At 36.2% G+C, this 20,755-nt stretch overlaps 1 protein-coding gene across 1 annotated transcript in view; it reads right to left on the bottom strand.

The window, feature by feature from the left end:
- The window catches only part of LOC136036057 (sphingomyelin phosphodiesterase-like), a 75,397-nt gene that overhangs the window by 50,209 nt on the left and 4,433 nt on the right, over window positions 1-20,755 (bottom strand). The window contains exons 2-3 of the mRNA XM_065718011.1: window positions 4,122-4,161; window positions 2,937-3,066 (exon numbers count right to left, since the gene is read on the bottom strand). Coding sequence (XP_065574083.1) covers window positions 2,937-3,066; window positions 4,122-4,161 — 170 coding nt within the window. The remainder of the gene's footprint in view (window positions 1-2,936; window positions 3,067-4,121; window positions 4,162-20,755) is intronic.

Genomic DNA, 20,755 nt, shown 5'->3' with positions numbered 1-20,755 from the left:
GAAAGAAGAAAAGAATGAATGTAGAAATTACTGAGAAGTAAGTTTTAAAGATGTCGCGGTTAAAATATTCGGGATAATTCTCTTGAATCGTTTCAAAAGTGCTCAGGAAAAAAATACCCGCAAAAATCAAGCTGGCTTCAGAACAGGCAGATAATATTTTTGGCACCCGACTTATCATCCAACAGTTCCAAAGGTAACTTACCTATAGCTTTAAAGTTCCTCTGCGACCTTTGACTCCGTTACTCGTCACAAACTCAGGAAAACCCTAGAAATGTCATGCCGGTAAAGTTTAGGAACAAAATTTGAAAGTGGTAAAGTATTTACCAAGAACAAATTTACAAATTCTGAGGAGTATCAACTAGGCTACATAAGGCTTTGGTTCGTACCATTTTATCTTATAAAAAAATGTTATATGTTTTTTCGGTATATTTCTTGATTTTCAGGCATTTGTAGGACTTATGGCACACACAAAACATATGAAAAACACGCTGAATTAGACACGGAAATTACCCACTTAAGCTACTGTTACTACTACTACTACTAACTACTCATTGCAGCACCAAGCCGCTAGAGACTAGAGGGCAAAGCGGAAACATCTGACTCCCGCCACAAGTACAAGTAAGTAGGTAAGTAGTCCCCCTCGTTCTAACACAACTGTTACCCAAAAGTTATGTGATTTCGTTTGCTTGCTTTAGTTTTTAAACATACTTCTTTTTAAAATTTCGTTCAGAACGCGAATTTAATATTTTTTTTTCATAATGGTCGTTCAGTGGCCAAATTCGTGTATTATGGAGCTTAGGGTTGACACCACATTAAGCAGAAGCAGGCTCAGAAACCCAATGGACATAAGAATTATCTTAATAATTAAAAAACTTATTGGTATAATGTCCAGATTAGAAAGAGGATATTGTACTGGCACTCTTTTGAATATTGAAAGGCTTAAGGCAAATACTAGCCAGATTTAACCAGTGTTAGCCAGATGCCGAGTATTTACCTATTTAGAGAGTCCTTGAACTTTGGGAGGAGATGAAACGGTTGACAGAATATAATTTGAAAAAATAGATATTTCTGAGGATTCATACCTCGTACTTCAACAAGTGAAATGACGAAATTATTTTTCGCTGCTCAAAATATCAAGTTTCATGAAACCTGTTCTCTTGCTCACTTGTTGTATTGAAAGAGTTCACCTTGCGCAAATATATAGCCAGAAGCACCGCGCATTTTTTCACTTCTCTACGAATAACGAAGTCAACATATCTTTGTCAAATCCCGATTACCAGCAGATTAGAAACCGGAGACTAAACCAGCACCAGAGGAAAACTGACAGCGTAGCGGATGATGCTGAGGCTTACGATTAAAGGATTCCCGGTTCAATCCCGTGCATCACGAAGGTACAAAAATATGGTTTTTATTCTGTGGTGGCGCAGTGGGTTTAATATCAGTTAGATAATACGGGACCCAAAGTTCTAACCCAACTGTAGCAACACTCATTACGACTGACGCAAGGACCTTAAAAGTTAAGAAAGGTCGTGACAATGACCGGATAATTATGCAATATCCACTTTTTACTTAAATTCTTATGAAATAAAGTCCAATTTCAGACTCCAGGGCTTTTGAAAAAATCTTGTATAAGCAAAATGTACATGGTGGGTGTAAGGGAGTAACTAATAGACCAAAGTGGTGAAATTCGGTATAATTCATGATGTAGAAAATAAAAATCATTCGGCTCAGTGTCTGTCCCTTATTTAGACAATGTCTTTTCCACAAATATTTTAAACTAAAATTTAAAGTAAGTACCAAACTGAAGTTAACAGAACTTTCTGAAATTAGCTGAAATATTGATTCCTGACAATTTCGTAAAACTTCATTTTCTTAGGACCTAGGTCAACTACCATTTTATAAAGAAGTTTAATCTGGAAAATGGTTTTGTGCTTCCTTATGTATCTACAGAGAGGTTTATTTTAACTAAGTGATTTTTTTAAAATCTTTTCACCAGAGTATTTTTTATTAGGCTTAACCATCAATATTTCCAATGGAGGTATATAATACTACCAAACAGTGAATCGAATGGTAATATTTATTTCTTGGCTATCTCTTTATCGACCTTTTTTATTTTATTTGCCTCATAAGACTCGAATCTTTGTAGAGATGAGCTAATACATAAATAAATGAAACTCAACAATCCATATATATTTATAGAAAAAAAAGTTAGTTCAAGTCTTTCTGTCAAATTTTCATGCCCTTTGGAGGGAGAATGATTAGGGGTTGATACTCCAAATAACTGAAAAGCAAGGTTGAGAAGTATTACCTGAAGCGCGTGAAGGAGGACAAATGGTAGGAAAAGACATAAAATTTGAAATCTTATTGTTTTCTTTGGGGGGATCTATGGAGGGATGTATCTTGTAAACGAAGTCTAGAAAGTACTCGAATGATTGACAATTTTATTATTTTCTCATGATTCGTGATTTTTAATCCTATTTGAGAAAATCTTTGCTTTGTGGAATCAACAGAAACCCTGCTTTTAAGTAATTTTAAAACTTAAAAGAATAATCTTAAGACTTATTAACTAAATACATAACTACTTTTAAACTTAAAATTAATTTTAAAACTCTGCTTTTATGTAATTTTTCTTTTTTTTACTTAGAAAAGTCACTATAGCTTATAATGCTAGTTCAAATGAACCCCCTCGTGATTAGCAGCAGCCTCTACCTTGATACTTTCACTCGAAAAAAACGAAGTCAAAGCAATTGTACTACCCATACTAAAATTTAGTATTCCTACGATCAGATGTACAGTTTTGTGATGCATAGAAGAAACACACCGACACACAATTGCACACACAGACATGCATTCGATATTACAGAAGAAGATGAAAAGGAATTAACAGCTTTTTTCTTATTTATAAATCAAACTGTAGAGAAAAAACGTTCACTTACATTTTCCATGCTGGTAAAGAACAGTGCAACAGCGGCATTGCAAGCGGAGCAGAAGAGGACACCCTTATCACTGACTTCTTGTTTTGAATATCCATGGCTTGTTGAATATTTAAGGCGGTCCAACAAGTTGCTACAAAACAATAATTTAGGGGGTGCGTTCCACATGGCAATTATCATTATTACATTTAGTAATTCATTTTTGTTTCTGTTCAAAACACCAGATTATGAATGGTTTTTATAGATTATTTATGTTACTTTTTCAGAAGGACTAAAATTTTCAGGTGATACGACATCTTAAAACAATTTTGCGAACCTCAGCGTCAGCTAACCGTCTTGAAGACAAATAAGTCCATCAGAAGTTCTCACAGAGTACTAGCTATCATTGAAAGCTGTCAAGAATTCGAGGTTTAACTACAAAATTTGACTAAACTGACATAGAATTTTACTTCCCTTTTGTTAAGAAGTTTGTCGATGAAAGTGGAGAGAACTCCCAGAGGGGAATTCTCGTCCACAGAGAAATCCCAGAGGGGCCTAATCACTCAAATGATTATTCCTTCAAACTATTTTTAGTAGTTGCCGAGCAGGTATGCTTCAACATTTCTTGGGAGTCCCTTTTCATGAATTTCAAAAAGAAAACTCTGCTTCGATTAGTTGAAACAACAAAATCATGCTTTTTGATTAGATGAATTTCATTCAATTTTATTGTTTCATTCAGAAAATTTTTCACAAAAAGGGGAAGATATAGCGGAATCACTGAGTGGCTTGCCTTGTTAAAACCCTGGGCTCAAATTCCAGGGATAGCAATTGTTTTCTAACACATTTCCATTGTTTTGGTACCATATAGGTACTATAGTGTAATGCTGTAGTGTTTTTGATACAATGGACTTATGCTATATATTAAACAATGGGTTCGGTCACACTTCTTGTGTGTGCAGGGCTCAGTTTCAGTGTATACATTGTCACTGACACTGTTTTTCCAAATGCCCATATATTTGTTTCCGAAATAACATTTTACTATTAAGTAAAATGGAGATAATAGCAACCATTCCTGAATCAGCTACAAAGTTGATTTTGTTGCTAGTCAGTTTCTACAAAATAGCGTTTATGGGTCAAAGCTTGTTCTATACTAAGTTGCAACTACCGCTGCAACAATGGTTTGGAGTTAAAAAAAAATAGCAAACTTACTGATGAGGTCCTGAGTGATTATGGATGACAGAAGATGTGGCTGAAATAGAAGAAGGATCAAATTACAAAATTATTCCATTAATTACGGGAAAGTTCAGTAACTAAGATTTATAGATGTGAAAATAACCAACACACATCAGTAACATTACCCAAGTTTAGTCGATAAAATTGGCTATTACTCTTATTTGGATGTAATTATGAGGGATTATACAGTATTGAAATGCTGGACATGAAATCTCTTGTCTGTGAGGACAGGAGAAAAGTATCCCTTACGCAAATGCTGCAACACCCCTAGGAGGGATACTATTAGAGCTACTAGTCCCTCAAGATGTTATTAAGCACACCTGATCTTACACAATACTAAGGTGCGCCTATAACGGTATAGTATACCTGACTTTTACACAATAGGTTTTTTTGCATATGTAAATGATTTCTTTGGATGTTACGCAATAGGACTTGTTAGAGTCCACTAGTCAATCGGAGGGAGTGATGCAATCTTGCGTGACTTGGTAGATTTATTGGGAATGAAGCAATCTTGCATGATGTATTAGATCTCAAGGTCCACTAGTCAATTGGGGGGCTCCTCAATTGTGATTGAGGGTGATGAGGTCTTGCGTGACTTGGTAGATTTGCTGGGAATGACGTAATCTCGCATGATTTGTTTCTTCAGGGGTCCATGGGGAGTCCCTGCTTGTAACTGAGGAGGACACACACGTGAGGTGCTATGTCATAACAACGCAAATGCGGACATTATGTAATGACAGGGCATACGCAGGCTGTTGCGTAATGACAGTGCACAAATTGGATGTTAAATAACGGTCTAAGAGATTTCATTTTCATTCAATACGTTTTTTTTTCTAGGGAAGCCTTTATAATCCAAAGATGTTTGTCCGCATTAGGATTCGAAAGAGATTTCCCCTCATCGGAATGGTGTGCTATATAGGTGAACGAAGAAAGCCTTCTTAATATGACTATTCGGGGAATACTTTCTAATGGAATGACATGCGGGAGAGAAAATCGATTATTGGAAATTGCTTACATTTAACGTCCACCTGCTTGTTAAGTAATACTTTTTAGGGCATTATCAGATAAATTTTGGGATTCTTAGCAAATGTTTTTGGAACTTGAATGTGCTATTAGAGGTGAAATAAAAGCAAGAGTATCATTATGGCTAGAATATGGCACACCATCATATACAATCAAAAGTCTATCTTTTCCTCTTCACTAAACAGAATTTTAAACTTACATTAGAGGCAATCTTGAACGAGCATATCTATGCACATAGGCTACAAGATGATTAAATTGTATTAGTGAAATATATTCAAGTTTTATCCTGGAACAAGAAATCTAGAAATTGAAGGCTTATTTGTACATACAAGTTTATTAATGAAAACAAATTTACAAGCATTAATAAAACAATTTATTCTTAGGACACTTAAATCAATATTATAGGTAGGAGGGAGCTATTTTCAGATAGAAAGTCGTTCAATCGAGGGTTACCAACATAAATGCTTAGAGATTTGGCATAAGTATATTCATAACATCAAAAATATAATACTACATGAAAACTATCGCTTTTAACCAATAAATCTAGATCCATTAAGAGGAGGAGGCAAATTATTCGAGGTAAATTCAAAGGGGCACAGGACATATGACTGAACTCTATATTTTGGTTAGAGATGGAAATCGAGGGATAACACAATTTAAAACTAACTAAATCTGTTTGAATTGGATTTTCTAAATTGCAGATTTACTTATTGTTCTCATGAAAAAATCATTTTTATTGAGTCTTAAATCATCTTTGAATTTTTCAGGTAGGGCTCAAAAGCAAATCCACAATAACAATTTGTTCTGTTTCGATTAGTATGTCAATAAATTGAATAAACGTGTTTAGACCACGACTCATAAGCATCATACAATAATTCAAATTTGGAGATTCATCTTTCATAATATCATCAAGTATTCTTTGAGAGAATATTTTCTTTTGAACTTATAACTTTTGAATAAGATCATTTCGATTTTGATATAAACCCAAAATCACAAGATTCTGCATGATTTTATGTTTTCATACATCCATCCATTTTTAATCCTAACACTCTCAGTGCCGACTGCAGACTAACTAACAAATCCAAAGAATCTTTCTACTTCAAGAATATTCGTAGAGAATGAGGAGCGGAAATGTGCTAAAAATATATAAGAAGAAAAACATTTTCGATATAGGAGCATTTTATTTCATAATTTCAACAATATATTACTCATTGTTCACGTGATGATTCAAGTTATTGTCCTCAATATATTTCGCTATTGCATTTAAAGCAGCTTGAAGGCTATGTATATGCAATATATTAATTTTTGTTGCAAAAAAATAACTGCTCCTCCAATTTGAATTTGCTCAGTGATATGGCATATCTTGCATACATCTCACGTCTTTCAAGGCATAGTCGAGATCATCTTGTAATTTCTACTGCTACGTTCGTTACTTTCTTCTTTCTATCATTGCTGGTGCCTGCTCCACTATTGACTTCTAATAGCGTAAACAAACCACTCATTTTCGCTAGTATGTCTTGTTATAAAAAAAAACTTGATGGAAATCAAATATTCTAATTGTTCTCTCTCTGAATTTTACTTTCTTACGTAGATGAAATATACTGAAAATCCAGCCTTTTATTGGATCTAGTTGCTAAGGCTGGCTTCTATGGCCACATGGCTATATACAAATGAATTTATCGTGGAAATGTACAAAAGGGCTGTACCCTCTGTAGTATAGACAATCTGATTTCTAGGGAAGGTCCATGAATTGACCTGGCTTCTATGTAAACCGGTTATACAAATTTTGTGCCTCTTGGACTTCAGTAAATGAGGTTTAGAATATATTTTTTAGAGCCTCAGGCGTGAATTCCTGAGTATTGCCCCTCCTACTATTTGCGACCAAGAGATGATTTAACAGGTTTATTTAGAATGATTAGAGTAAGGCTAGAAGAGCAAGAAATCCAGAAATGGTGGTGTCCACGAAGTTTATGTAAGATTTTTGTATTATGTAGATAGGATAGTCTAGATATGGAACGGGAGTTTGTGTTGAGCTAAATATTCCGGTAGGATTTATAAGATTATTGATAGAGTTAAGAGCAATCTATCTACCATTGGGAAAAGTAATATTTGGAGATTTAGAGTAAATAATCAAGCAAAGAAAAATTGTCTGCTCTATGATGTTGGGGATGACAGAATGAGCGTTTTTCACCTCAGATGCCACAAGCTATTTCAAATTAGGGTGATTTGGCTGGAGAAAGATTCTAATGAGCCGCTATTTAGCATTTCCATCTAGTTTTCCAACACAAATTATATTATATAATGAACCAATATTCGGGGCAACTTCGGTTAAGTCAAAGACTTTTTTTTAAAGTTTGGCTATTTATGTACTTGTTTAAAATATAAAAAAAAACAATGCATAGTTTCAGACCTACACCTTTCTAATAGGTCATTTATAGATGTGTACTTGCGACTGAATATGTCGAATGTATTTGTTTAAAACAAATTCAAGGCGTTTTATCTATTTTGTGATATCAAGTTTGTTGTGTTCTAAGAAGTATTTCTCTCATGATAAAAATAGCAGAAATGTCAAAGAAAAATTATTATGGCTGAAACACATTTCTTATTTACCTTTCTTAACTAAGATAAATTTAAATATGTAAATATTGGTTTCCTTTTTGTACAATTATTTACATTGCAAATAATATTTATCTTAGGAGATGAATCCCCTATTAATTAAGTACAGAAATTACGAAATATTTGAAAAGGGGTGTATCTTTCAAAAGTTTTTGACACATAAGCTATGACTTATGACACATAAGTTAGGACCCAAATTCAACATATACTACTTTCTTCCAAGAGTATTGTAAAAAAAAATTATGCGAGTATCTAAGAATGTTTTCTCCCTCTATATTGAAGTATCTCCATAATGCGACTAATTTTAAAAAATCCCAATAAAAAAGTACAAAATGAACAGAAAAAAAGAAACATTGCGATTCTTTATATTGCTTGATATTTTATTACTTAATACCTACTTGCCTTACGCAGCCGTCTTGATTTGTAAGGTAAGGGTTATAATAAGGCTTATGACAATGAAATCTCCAAAAGAACATAAAAAACAGAAAGCCTGTGAATAAACAGTGAGACATCAGATTTAACCTTTCTTAATCATACCCAGAAAAAAAGTGCTGGGTTTTATTAGAAAATTTGGCCTTTTACTCAAGCCACTGTGCATGAAAAAAGTAATCGAAGAATGTTCAGAAGGCTCATTGGATTGGAAAATTCTCATGACTTCTATAAGAGTCAAAAATGATTGTAGGGCAACCATCAGCCCTACCATACCTTTTTTGGTGCCCTCCCCTCAGAAATTGAATCATAATTTGAGGTAGTCATTTAGGGTCAATATCTATGCCTCTGGGAAACAAAGGCACAGTTATAGAGGCAAGTTTGAGCCATTTTCAGGATCATTGTCACAGGTAACGAGTGCTGATGGGATTCTTGAGGGCAGCCTTGGCTGTTCTCTAGTCGTGTTGGTCATCTACGTTGCTCACGGTGTGCATTCCCAGGTGAATTTATAATCCGCACGCGGTTGGCACGGTGTCAAATGACCCAAAACGTATGTTGCCTCGGCTTCAAAACGCTGGATTCTTCGCAACGATTTGCCCAACTTCTGTTGTTTGGAGCCTCTTTTTTGGTCTCTTGGATGAACCAAGAGTATATGAGTTCCTTCCATCTCATCTCATCTAAAAACACGGACCAAGGAGTCTAACTTGTGTGCGTATTGTAAGTTGATAAGAAGACGGAGGGCGAAATGAAAGTTAATGTATTGCTTGCGATGATGATGAGAGATCCTTCTCCTCTTAAGAGAGGACATCCCAGGGGAGTCGTGATCCCGTTGCGGAAACTAAGCACCTAGATAGTGCGATAGGATAGTGCGGGATGGGGAGTGTGACTGGGGCTGTACATCTGTCAAATGATAACTTAGGAGTCCTAAGGACTGCTCAGGAAGGACAGAAACCTCCATAGAGCAAAAAGGAAAATGCTAGCTTGATCTCGACTTTAGATTCAAGTACGGACTACGAAAGCATGGCCTATCAATCCTTTTGGCTCTAAGAGTTTTAAGCCAGAGGTGTCAGAAAAGTTACCACAGGGATTGCTGACTTGTGGTGGCCAAGCGTTTATAGTGACGTCACTTTTTGATCATTTGATGTCGGCTCTTCCTATCATTGCGAAAGAAGTAATCGCAAAGTGTAGGATTGCTGACCCACCTATAGGGAACGTAAGCTGGGCTTAGACCGTCGTGATATAGGTTAGTTTTACCCTACGGACATTCAAAGCCGTTGCAATAGTAATCCAGCGAATTGCGAGAGGAATTGCAGATTAGGAAATTTGGTTTTGTAATTGGTCAAACGGCCAATGGTGCGAGGCTAGGTCCGTTGGATTATACCTGAAACTCTCTGAAGGTAAAATCTGTACTGGACCTCACAACGGTACCATGCGTTCGGATTCACTGGTGGCTAAACCTAACCTGGTGCCTTAGCTTTTAGTATTGGTTGCTTGTGCTTCGGAGTCAAGGTTTGGTGATTACATACCCTTGAGATACAACGAAAGGGCAGCTTCAAATGAATCAAATATTCCATAAGTTCAAACACCAAAATCAATTGTAGACGACTTGGGTACCTGCTGGGGTCTTGTAATTGGCAGACCAGTAATTTACATTGCGATCTACTAAAACAATGCAAAAGATTTGGAGATTTGCCTTGCCGGCGAGTAAGTCCCCTAAATTCACTTGAATTGAATTCAATGTTGGTCGTGAGGAGTGTGTGTGGAGAGTAAAGAGTGTAACAAAGGACTGAGAAATGAAGGGGGTCAACTAAGTCAAAAGTTTCTACCCATTGGCTGGGTAGCAGAACTTAGTTTGACTCGGCGAGAGTGTCAAGACTCGGTGAGTGCCTTGGAAACTTTTGGCATGGGCAATGAAGAGAAATAAAAACATACATTATTCCGTTCTCTGTCTGTGTTTAAATAAAGCCTGTGTTTTCTTACTGGGACAGTGGGGTAGTAAATTTAATTTTCTTTTTAAATTACGGGTACCCTTTGGGCAACCGCAATTTAAATTGAATCAGACAAATCATATAAAGTGAAGTCTTTGGTTGAAGAATCCGCGTGTTAGAGAGACCTAAAAGACCTCTAGTCTTAGGGGGTCTAACAAGATCCCCCCAAAAAACCCTTGGGTGAAAACTGTAAGCTATGAAAGCTACTCATTATTAGAATCTAGTTTTTATTATTGGGAAAGGGGTCAAGTTTGAACCTAGGTCTTCAAAACAGTTAGGGGTATCAGGGTGAAAATGTTAGGGAATATTAAGGGGGATATTGAACAAATCAAAGCACCATATGTGCATGCTGTTTGTGAATATGATTTGTGAGCAATGCCTCAGGAACGGCGTAAGGTATTAAGCTGAAGCTTTCAAGCCGTGTTGAGGAGGATGTTGAACTAACTAAAAGACACTAAGTACATACTACACCTACTGCTACTAATACAGCTACTAATATTACTACTGCTACTACTACTACTACTACTACTACTTCTACTACTACTACTACTACTACTACTACTACTACTACTACTACTACTACTACTACTACTACTACTACAACTACTACTTTTACTACTACTACTACTATGCTTCTATCACTATAACTACTACTGCTACTGCTACTGCTATTAATACTACTACTACTGCTACTTCTACTACTACTACTGCTACTACTACTACTACTACTACTACTACTACTACAATTACTACTACTGCTACTACTACTACTGCCGATGATACTTCGACTGCGACTGGGACTGCGACCAATTGTGAGTGCGACTACATATGACTGTAATTGTGACTACTTATGACTATGACGGCTTGCGACTTTGCCTGCCTGTGGCTGTGACTACTTGTTATTATGACAGTAGCTACTTGCGACTGCAACACTTTGTAAATTTGACGGGAACCGCTTGTGACTGTGACTACTTGCGACTCTGACAACTTGTGACCACCATTACAACTGTTTGCGATTGTAACTACTAGTGACTACGAATACTTGCGGCAGTTTGGGATTGCGACTGTGACTACTTGCGACTATGACTACTTGCGATTTCAACTACAACCATTTTTTTTACGGTGACTGTGACTGATTGCAACTCTGACTACTTGTTACTATGATTGTGACTACTTGCGACTGTGACTGCAACTATTTTTGACTGTGACTACTTGCGATTGTAACTGCAACTACTCGTGACTGTGATTACTTGTGGTTGCAACTACCACTACTATTGCTACAATTACTTCTCTAATTGCTACTCCGACTGTGACTGCTACTGCTAGTTCTATCGCTGTGGCTACTGCCACTACTACCACTACTGTAGCTGCTATTGTTAATACTACTACCACTATTGAACTAAATCCAAAGATTTAAGTTCATCCAAGCTGTAAAAACGGAATTGATACGATATCTCAGGAACAGAGTTGGTTATTAAATTAAAATTTTCTGGAAAAAAAGAAGCCGATGCAAAACTAAATCAAAAGACCCTATATGCGTCTAGATTATCAAAAACACTTCTGTGTACTATCCCAGGAACAGCTACTTCGATTACATCTCTATCGGCTGCTTTTACTGCGATTGCTACTGATATTTCCACCGCTTTGACTACTGCTACTGCTGCTACAACTATTGAACTAAATCAAAAGAGTTTAAGTTTATCCAGGCTGTCAAAATAGCATAGATACAGTATCTCAGGGACAGAGTATAGTATTAAGCTTAAATTCTCACGAAAAGTTGAAGTAAAAATAAAACTAAATCAAAAGACGTTATGTGTTATGCTTATCCAGGCTATCAAAAGTGCGTCTGTGTAATATCCCAGCAACAGCAAAGGACATCAGATCGGAACTTTTAAGGTAGGCTGTTGGGAATATTGAACTAAATTGAAAGATATTACGTGCATCCAAGGCTCTCCAAAAAGATATATACAATATCTTAGGAGTGGCTAAGGGTATTAAATAGGAGCTTTTGGGTGATTTTGAGGGGGATCTTCAGCTAAATCAAAACATGCTATGTACATCCAAAGTTTTGAAAAGGATGTATCAACGATATGTCAGGAACAGCCTAGAGAATTAAGCTGAAACTTTCATGGCATATAGAATGGGGTGATCGGTTAATCTCTGTCTCTACTCAAGTTCGTATCACGATAATGATCAGAATAGCTTCAGTCCATTAGAAGCCAAAAGACTAAGCAGATTTTTAATCCATTTATTTGAATAGTATTCGACGTACCCATACATGAAAAGTTTTTCGTTGCAGCTATAATTAAAATTCGATGCAAAATTTGTGTCAGAAATATATATGGCAGGCCAAAATCTTGATTCTTAAGGATAAAAGCTGATAAAATAGTTTAGAAATATTATTTTTGGCACGCAAATTTATTCAGAACACCCCAGGAATCTGGATCTGCAAGATCAGACAAAAACCGGTTTATAACTGTCAATTAACTTAGGGACAATTAACTTAAGGGACAATTAGAAACAATTAACTTAGGCTCAAGGGAAAAACTACATCGTAGGTAAATTTTAATTAAATATTGAATAGATTCAGTTGGTATTTTAGCTAAAGTATGTTACATTTTCCATGCATCCCCGCTATACTTAACCCCAATCCCCCCCAATTTGCAAATATATAGCCTAGATTTGATATATCTTATCTATCACCAAAGTGTCTCAGCTGTTTAAACCCGTGTACCTTCAAGTTAAGTCAACTAGGGTGTTCTGAATATTTGTTTGTTTGTTTTTTTGTTGTTTTTTTCGTTTTTTTCCCAGGGGTGATCGTATGGACCCAGAAATCCTAGAATATTGCGAGAGGACTCATTCTAAAGGAAATGAAAAGTTCTAGTGCCCTTTTTAAGTGACAAAATATTTGGAGGGCACCTAGGCCCGCTCCCATGGTAATTATTTTCCCAAAGTCACGCAAATCAAAATTTTGAGATAGCCATTTTATTCAACTTAGTCAAAAAACCTTATAACTATGTCTTTGGGGATGACTTACTCCCCCAAATTCCCCGTGGGAGGTGCCACAAGTTACAAACTTTGACCAGTGCTTATATATAGTAATGGTTATTTGGAAGTGTACAGACATTTCAGGGGGATTTTTAGGTTGTGAGGGGGCTGGTAAGAGGGGGATATGTTAGGGGAACTTCCCTTGGAGGATTTTGTCATGGGGGAAGAAAGTTATCATGAAGGGAGCGCAGGATTTTCTAGCATTATTTGAAAAATAAAACAATGAAAAAATAAATATGAAAAAGTTGTTTCTACTGAAAACAAGGAGAAGCATTAAAACTTAAAACGAACAGAAATTATTACGCATATGATGAACTCACCTCCTCCTAATATCTCGCTATATATGCTAAATTGTTTTTAGTGATGTTAACTATTTATTTTACGGCTTTTGGGATTCAGGGGTCATTCTTAAGAAATTGGGAAAAATTTATGCTTTAGTGTAAAGAGCGAGGTATTGACGAGGGGGCTGACCCCTTCATATACGTAATAAAAACATGAGAATACAGAAGTTCATTACGTAAGCTAATTTGTAAGTTAAGTATATCTTTTACTAATAAAAATATTCGTAAAAAATTAAAAGTTCTAGTTGCCTTTTTAAGTAACAAAAAATTCGGATGGCAACTATGCCTCCTCCCCCGCTTCTTTTTTTCTCAAAATTATTCGATCAAAACTATGAGAAAGCCATTTAGCCAAAAAAAATAAATATACAAATTTTGTTTTTAATTATTCATCTGCTGAGAGCCAAAATCAAAACATTCATTGATTCAAAAACGTTCAGAAATCTAATAAAAAAAAACAAGTTTTTTTAACGGAAAGTAAGGAGCGACATTAAACTTAAAACGAACAGAAATTACTTAGTATATGAAAGGGGCAGCTTCCTCATCAACGCCCCACTCTTTACGCTAAATTTTTAACTGTTTTAAAAAAGTAGAGTTAAGAGAAAGAGTCAAACTTTAGCGTAAAGAGTGGGGCGTTGATGGGGAAGCATCCCCTTTCATATTCGAAGTAATTCGTGCAAAGGGAAACTAGTTTATCCTACCATTTTGGGATACCAAACTACGATATTTCCCCAAAGAGGAACAAGAGTAAGTTGGTAATAGTGCCCCTCCCATTGCGATAATCCCTTTCTATGTACCATAAAATACTACATTCCCATACCTATCAGCACAGAGGTGGAAAAGGTGAGTTGAGGCATCACGCCTCTCACCAAGAAACTTCATGGGGAGGGGGAGGCGAGGCAAGGGCTGACAGACATTACCAGGGCTAACTTTTTTGGTGATTTTTAATTACAATATTTCTTCTTTTCCATTTATTAACAATGTTACAATGTGTGTAAACATGTGTATATGTTACCGTGGATATCCAAAATCTGGTTAGTGGCAAAATTCACCGGTGAATGTCAAATTCCAGCTTGGATTCAATTAGCAGTGTGAGTCCGCTTTTTAGTCTTATGTAAGCGATTACGGTAAAAGTTAAAGTTAGGTTAGATTATATTAGTTTAGGTTAGGTTAAATTTGGTTATAATTATCAGAAATGGGTTCAGAACCTATGCTAACCGAACCCAATCTAACCGAACCTGTCATCATCAAACCATGCATTAAATTGAAAATTTAGATTGGCAATGCTGACTAAACCCAAGGAGAAAAAAGGTATTTTGGAAATTTACCGGTGAATGTTACGTTCACGAATATTGAACATTCACGGTAACATATACATTGTATTTAAACATAAGAGAACCCTATTGCAGAGGTCATGACGGCTTCAGTCGGGTAGAAGATCCGTAGTTATACAGAATTTCCGTCCATTCATCCATATGACCAATAATACCCCAATCTGTCCACCCAAAATTCTATATTAAACTTTTATCAAAGGCTTATTCAACAAAACAACTGTTTATCGAAAATTTTGACTGAATGTTTAGATTTTATCCAAAATCTTAATTACAATGCCATTCTTAATTCTTTCAATTCTTAAGCAGATAAAATGAGAAAGCAAGACGCAACCAATCAAGTTTCAATTAATTATAAATGCAATTTAATAGCAAGAAATTTGGGTTCATTGGGTCACTTACCTTAGCCTACATCACATTTTAGTTAGGGCTGGGTAAGGTTTGAAAAACAATCAGATATAAATTAAAAAATAAGTTTTTTTCAACTCAAAACAAGGAACAGGGTTGAAACTTAAAATGAGCAGAAAATAACACATATATTCGGGGGCTGCCCTTTCCTTAACCCTTGCTCTTTACACTAAAGTTTGACTTCTTTACCAGTTCTTCAAGACCGACTGTTGAAACACAGTGGAGTTGGTTTGGAATAAGAAATGTTTTTAAAGCACTGAAAATTTCATCATAACTAGAAAAGAATTAAGGAGGGCACAGCCCCTCCCATATAATGGAAAATTTATGTTCGTCTTTAGTATTAATGTAGTTCTTTAGATTCCGTTGGAAAAAATTGTTTTGTTATTTAACTTTATCAAGAATAAAGTAGTGATGCCTCGCTGGTTTTTGTGACATCCATATCCCTCCATTCCCGTGACATCCCTACCCCATCATATCCGACAGCCAGCAGGTGCCAATTACGTCATAGGGAATGTTTACTTTTGGCTGTTATGTAATGGGTTTGCTTACTTTTGGTTGTTACATATTAGGGATTTCACTGCGACGTAATAGAAGATGTTAAAGGGCCAGGAAAAAAGCCGTTATGTAATAGGGTTTGTTTACGCTTGATTGTTACGTAATAGGACTTCTTAGAAGGCCAGGAAAAAGCTGTTCTATACTAGGGTTGGTTTACTTTTGGTTTTTACGTAGGTGGGTTTGTTTGCCTTTGGTTGTCACATAATACAGTGGGCTTTTTCTTAAAAAGCCCATGAGGGGTAGAAAAAAACCTTCAGGGCCAGCCATTCAAACCATTGAGGGATATTAGAGACGCCAGAACCCTAGCGAGTAATTCCACTAGTTCCCTAGCAACAAATTCCAATGGAGCCCTAATACGCAATTCCTAGCATCCAATTCCATTGGAGGACCTAGTATACAATTTCAACAGGGCTCCTAACCTGACCACCGGGGACCCTAGCACTCAATTTCACTGACAGGTCCTGGCCCAAACACTCAATTCCGTCGAGGGGCCCTAATATGAAATGTCATCGGGCCCCTAGCCTAGCTACCGGGGGACCTTTTAGCAACCAATTCCAATGAGGGTGCTCTAACATCCAATTCCACCAGGCAATTCCACCATAGCGATCAATTTCATCGGAGGCCCTAACTTATCCATTAGGGCCCTAGCATCGAATTCCGATGGGACCTTAAAATCTAGCTTCATTGGGCACCTAAGCTTAAGCAACCAATTTCGATGGGGGCCTTAACATTCATTTCCATCGAAGAGGGGCAAGCATCAAATTTCATCGGGGGCCCTAACCTTACCACCAGGAGCCCTAGCATCCTATTCCAATAGGGGTATCTAGCATCCAATTTCATCGGGCCTTAAGCCTCATCACCGGAGGGCCCTAGCATTCAGTTCAAATGGGGCCCCAGTTAACAATTCCAACGAATGCCCTAGCAACCAAGTGCACCGACTAGATTTTTTCAAGACGTATCAAGATTTCATTGGTTAATATGAAATAGGGAAATGTTTACTTATGTAAGCAATTACGCATTAACAAATGACTTGCTTTTTAAGGCTCCATTTGGGGATTGCCGCTCGTAACCGTGGAGGAAATACACGTTGGATGTTCCATAATAATGATGCAAAACTGAATGTTACGTAATGCCTTAAGAGACTTTATCTTCTTTCAATGTGTTTATCTCAGGGAACCCTTATACTCGAAAGATTTAATGTTCGCAATAGGATTGGAATGGGATTCCCCCTCAATAGAATGGAGCGCTAACCACTTGGACAAGAAAACACTTTCTAATATTTTGATTCGGCTATACATTTTACATAATAACCTGTTGCACGCAAGGAGAGTCCTCTGTTCTCGCATACTAGAATGATTAAATGGTTGACGTGTTCCCAACCCTTTCCACACGAGAGCTCAAGCATCCTGATCCCATTTATTTTTTCTATTTTACATATACCTGGCTAGTATAGCGCTATTAGTTTTCTAACGTAATCTAAACAGGTTGAGTTACGTAGCTGATTCTACGTTGAATTACATTTTGGATATTTCATTTTGGAAAAACGTTTTATCTTGGAAAAAGTAATCTAGAGTTAAGGCCGTGGTATATACAAATTCTATTAATAGAAAAACTTTGTAAAACTAATAAACCACGGAAAAAGCAGTTAAACCCAACAAACAGAAAAAGCAAAACGTGAAAAAGCTTATAAAGGATAAAATATAAGCAAAGATAATCATTTAATCACAGAAAAAGCAGTTAGAACTCAACAAATTGAAAAACAGAACATGAAAAAATTTGTTATAGCATAAAATATAAGCCAAAAAAACTAAAATTAAAGAAAGAAAGGGGTCCTAGCAGCCAATTCCCGAGGGTGGGGGAGTGGTTTATTGTTAGAGTAAGATTTAATCCATATTAAAATGCATTTCAGAGATATCCTAAAGGAAATGATACGTTTCTTTGAGCCAGGACTATGCATATTTTACGTCACCGTGACGATATGTGGCTGACTTACCCCCAAGCAAAAAATTCCAGCAGGGTCCCTAACATCCGATTTCAACGGAGGCTCCATAGCAACCAATTCTAGAGGTGAGGTTTGTTATTAGAGATAAATTTAAACCAAATTAAGAGTTATTTTTGAGAGGTTTTAATGGAAATGCTACGCTTCTTTGAGACAAGCTCTGCATATTCACGCCACCGGGACAAAATGTTCTTAGCCAACCCTAGCAAGCAATTCCAGGGGGTTTGGTTATTAGCGATAAATTTAAACCATATTAAGAGTTATTTCTTAGAGGTCTTAATGAAAATGCCACATTTCTTTTACTGGACGTTAGGTTTTAGCTCCCCCACCACTGAAAAATTATTTCAACAACCTCCACCTTAACTTTAAGCCCAAGAAAATGTCAGTTAAAGTAACTCTCATCACCGTATCCTACTAAGCATAGCACCCGGCACCCTCAGCCATCCCTCAACGCAATAAACTCCATGGCTTTTCAAGTCACCGAGAAAATATGTGGTTTCCCCTGTGAAAATCCTATAATACGCAATATCATTCCTAAGACATTTTTCAGACATTTTCTTATGAAAATTATGATTAAAGTCCCTTGATTGAGGTTTTTGTAAGCCACCCCTCAATGTGATGCCCTCCAGGAAAATTTAAGCCACCGTGGCTGAATCGTAGCGTCCCTATAGTATATATTATCATTCCTAAGACATTTTAAGCACATATGTCATGTGCTTGTTTTTGTTCTTGAAACTTGTTTTACATTGATATTTCTCCTCGTGACACTGATTTTGTAAGTAGAACTTGCTGCGTGCTGATTTTGTTCATGGAACTTGTTGCATGCTGATTTTTTCGTGAGAATTGTTGCATGTTTATTTATATCTTTTTGAAACTAATACATTGATTTTTCTTTCCGTGATACTGGTGTTGTACAGAGAAATTGCTGCGTGTTGATTTTTGCTAATGGAAATTGTTGCCTGCTAATATTTTCTTCGTGAATATTGCTGCATGTTGATTTTATTCTGTGAAACGTTTACATTAACTTTTTTCGAGATACTGACTTTGCTCGTAGAACTTGTCATGTGCTGATTTTTGTTCGTTAAACTTGTTGTACACAGACTTTTTCTCCTCGTGAACCTGATTTGGTACATATAAATTGCTGCGTGCTGATTTTTATTCATGTAACTCGTTGCGTGCTGATTTTTTTCCTGAAATTTACTGCATGTTGACTTTTCTGTGGGTGAAACTTGTACAATGATTTTTCTCCTCGTTAAACTTATTTTGTCCATCGAAATTGTTGCGTGCTGATCCTTTTTCGTGGAACTGGTTGTGTGCTGATTTATGTTCATGAATGCTTTGCATCATGATTTTTCTCTACGTGAAACATGTACATTGTTTTTTTTTCTTCGTGAAACTGCATTTGTTCCTGGTACTCGTCGCGTGCTGATTTTTTATTCGTGGAGCTTGTCACGTGCCGATTTTTGTTCATAACATATGTTGCATGTTGATTTTATTTCTCTGTAAAACTTTGACTTTTACATTGTACATTGACTTTTCTCCTAGGAAAACTAATTTTGTTCATAAAAAATGTCATGTGCTGAGTTTTGTTCGTGAAACTTGTTGTACATTAATTAATCTCCTGATTTTGTGCATAAAACTTGCTGCGTGCTAATTTTTGCTCCTAGAGCTTGTTTCGTCCTGATTTTTTCTTCGTGAAAATTGTTGCACGATTATTTTTCTCTTCGTTAGGCTTTTATATTGATTTTTCTCTTCGTGAAACTGATTCTGTGGTAGAAATTGCTGTGTGTTGATTTTTGTTAATGGAACTTATTGCCTGCTAATATTTTGTTCGTGAAAATTGCGGCATGTTGATTTTTGTCTTCGTAAAACTTTTAAATTTACTTTTTTCGTCAAACTCATTTTGCTCGTAGAACTTGTCATGTGGTAATTTCTGTTCATGTAACTTTGTTCGTGTACGCGTATTTTTCACCTCGTGAAACTGAGTTTGTGCAAAGAAATTGCTGCGAGCTGATATTTGTTCATAGAACTTGTTGCCTACTAATCTCTTCGTGAAAACTGTTACATGTTTATTTTTATCTTCGTGAAACTTTTACATTGATTTTATTATCTTTGTGAAACTAATTTTGCTCGTAACACTTTTCATGTGCTGATTTGTATTCGTGAAACTTGTTGTATACTGATATTCTCATCATGAAACTTATTTATTTTGTGCATAGAAATTGCTGCGTGCTGATTTTTGTTCATGGAACTTGTCGTGTGCTAATATTTTCTTCGTGAAAATTGCTGCATGTTGATTTTTATCTTCGTGAAACATTTGCAGTGATGCAAAAATCAGTTTCTTAATGAAACTGATTTTGCTCGTACAACTTGCTACGTGCTTATTTTTGTTCGTGGAACATGTGGCGTGCTGATATCTCTTCATGAAAATTGTTAGATGTTTGTTTTTCTCTTTGTGAAACTTGTACATTTTTTTTCAATGTGAAACTAATTGTGCTCTTGGAACTTATTGCGGAATTATTTTTGTTCGTGGAACTTGCTGCGGGCTAATTTTTTGTTTGTTTCACAAACAAAAATCAGAAAAAAGCATGTTCCATGAATAAATTCAGTTTCACAAGGAAAAAACAATGTACAAGTTTTACGAATTTAAAAATCAACTTGCAACAAGTTTCACGAACAAAAATCAGCACACAACAAGTTCCACAATCATAAATCAACTTGGAACACATTCCATGAATAGATCATTTTCATGGGGAAAAATCAATACAAAGTTCCACGAAGAGAAAAATCAGCCTGCAACAGGTCTTACGAAAAAAAAATCAGTAAGCACAAGTTCAGAAACAAAAATCAGAACTTGCTGTGGGCTTGTTTTTTG

The sequence above is a fragment of the Artemia franciscana genome, chromosome 15 (assembly GCF_032884065.1).
Source record: "Artemia franciscana chromosome 15, ASM3288406v1, whole genome shotgun sequence".
In the NCBI taxonomy this organism is placed as follows: Eukaryota; Metazoa; Arthropoda; class Branchiopoda; order Anostraca; family Artemiidae; genus Artemia; species Artemia franciscana.
Note: the sequence above shows the minus strand (reverse complement) of the source record. Positions and strands in the feature narration are given on the sequence as shown.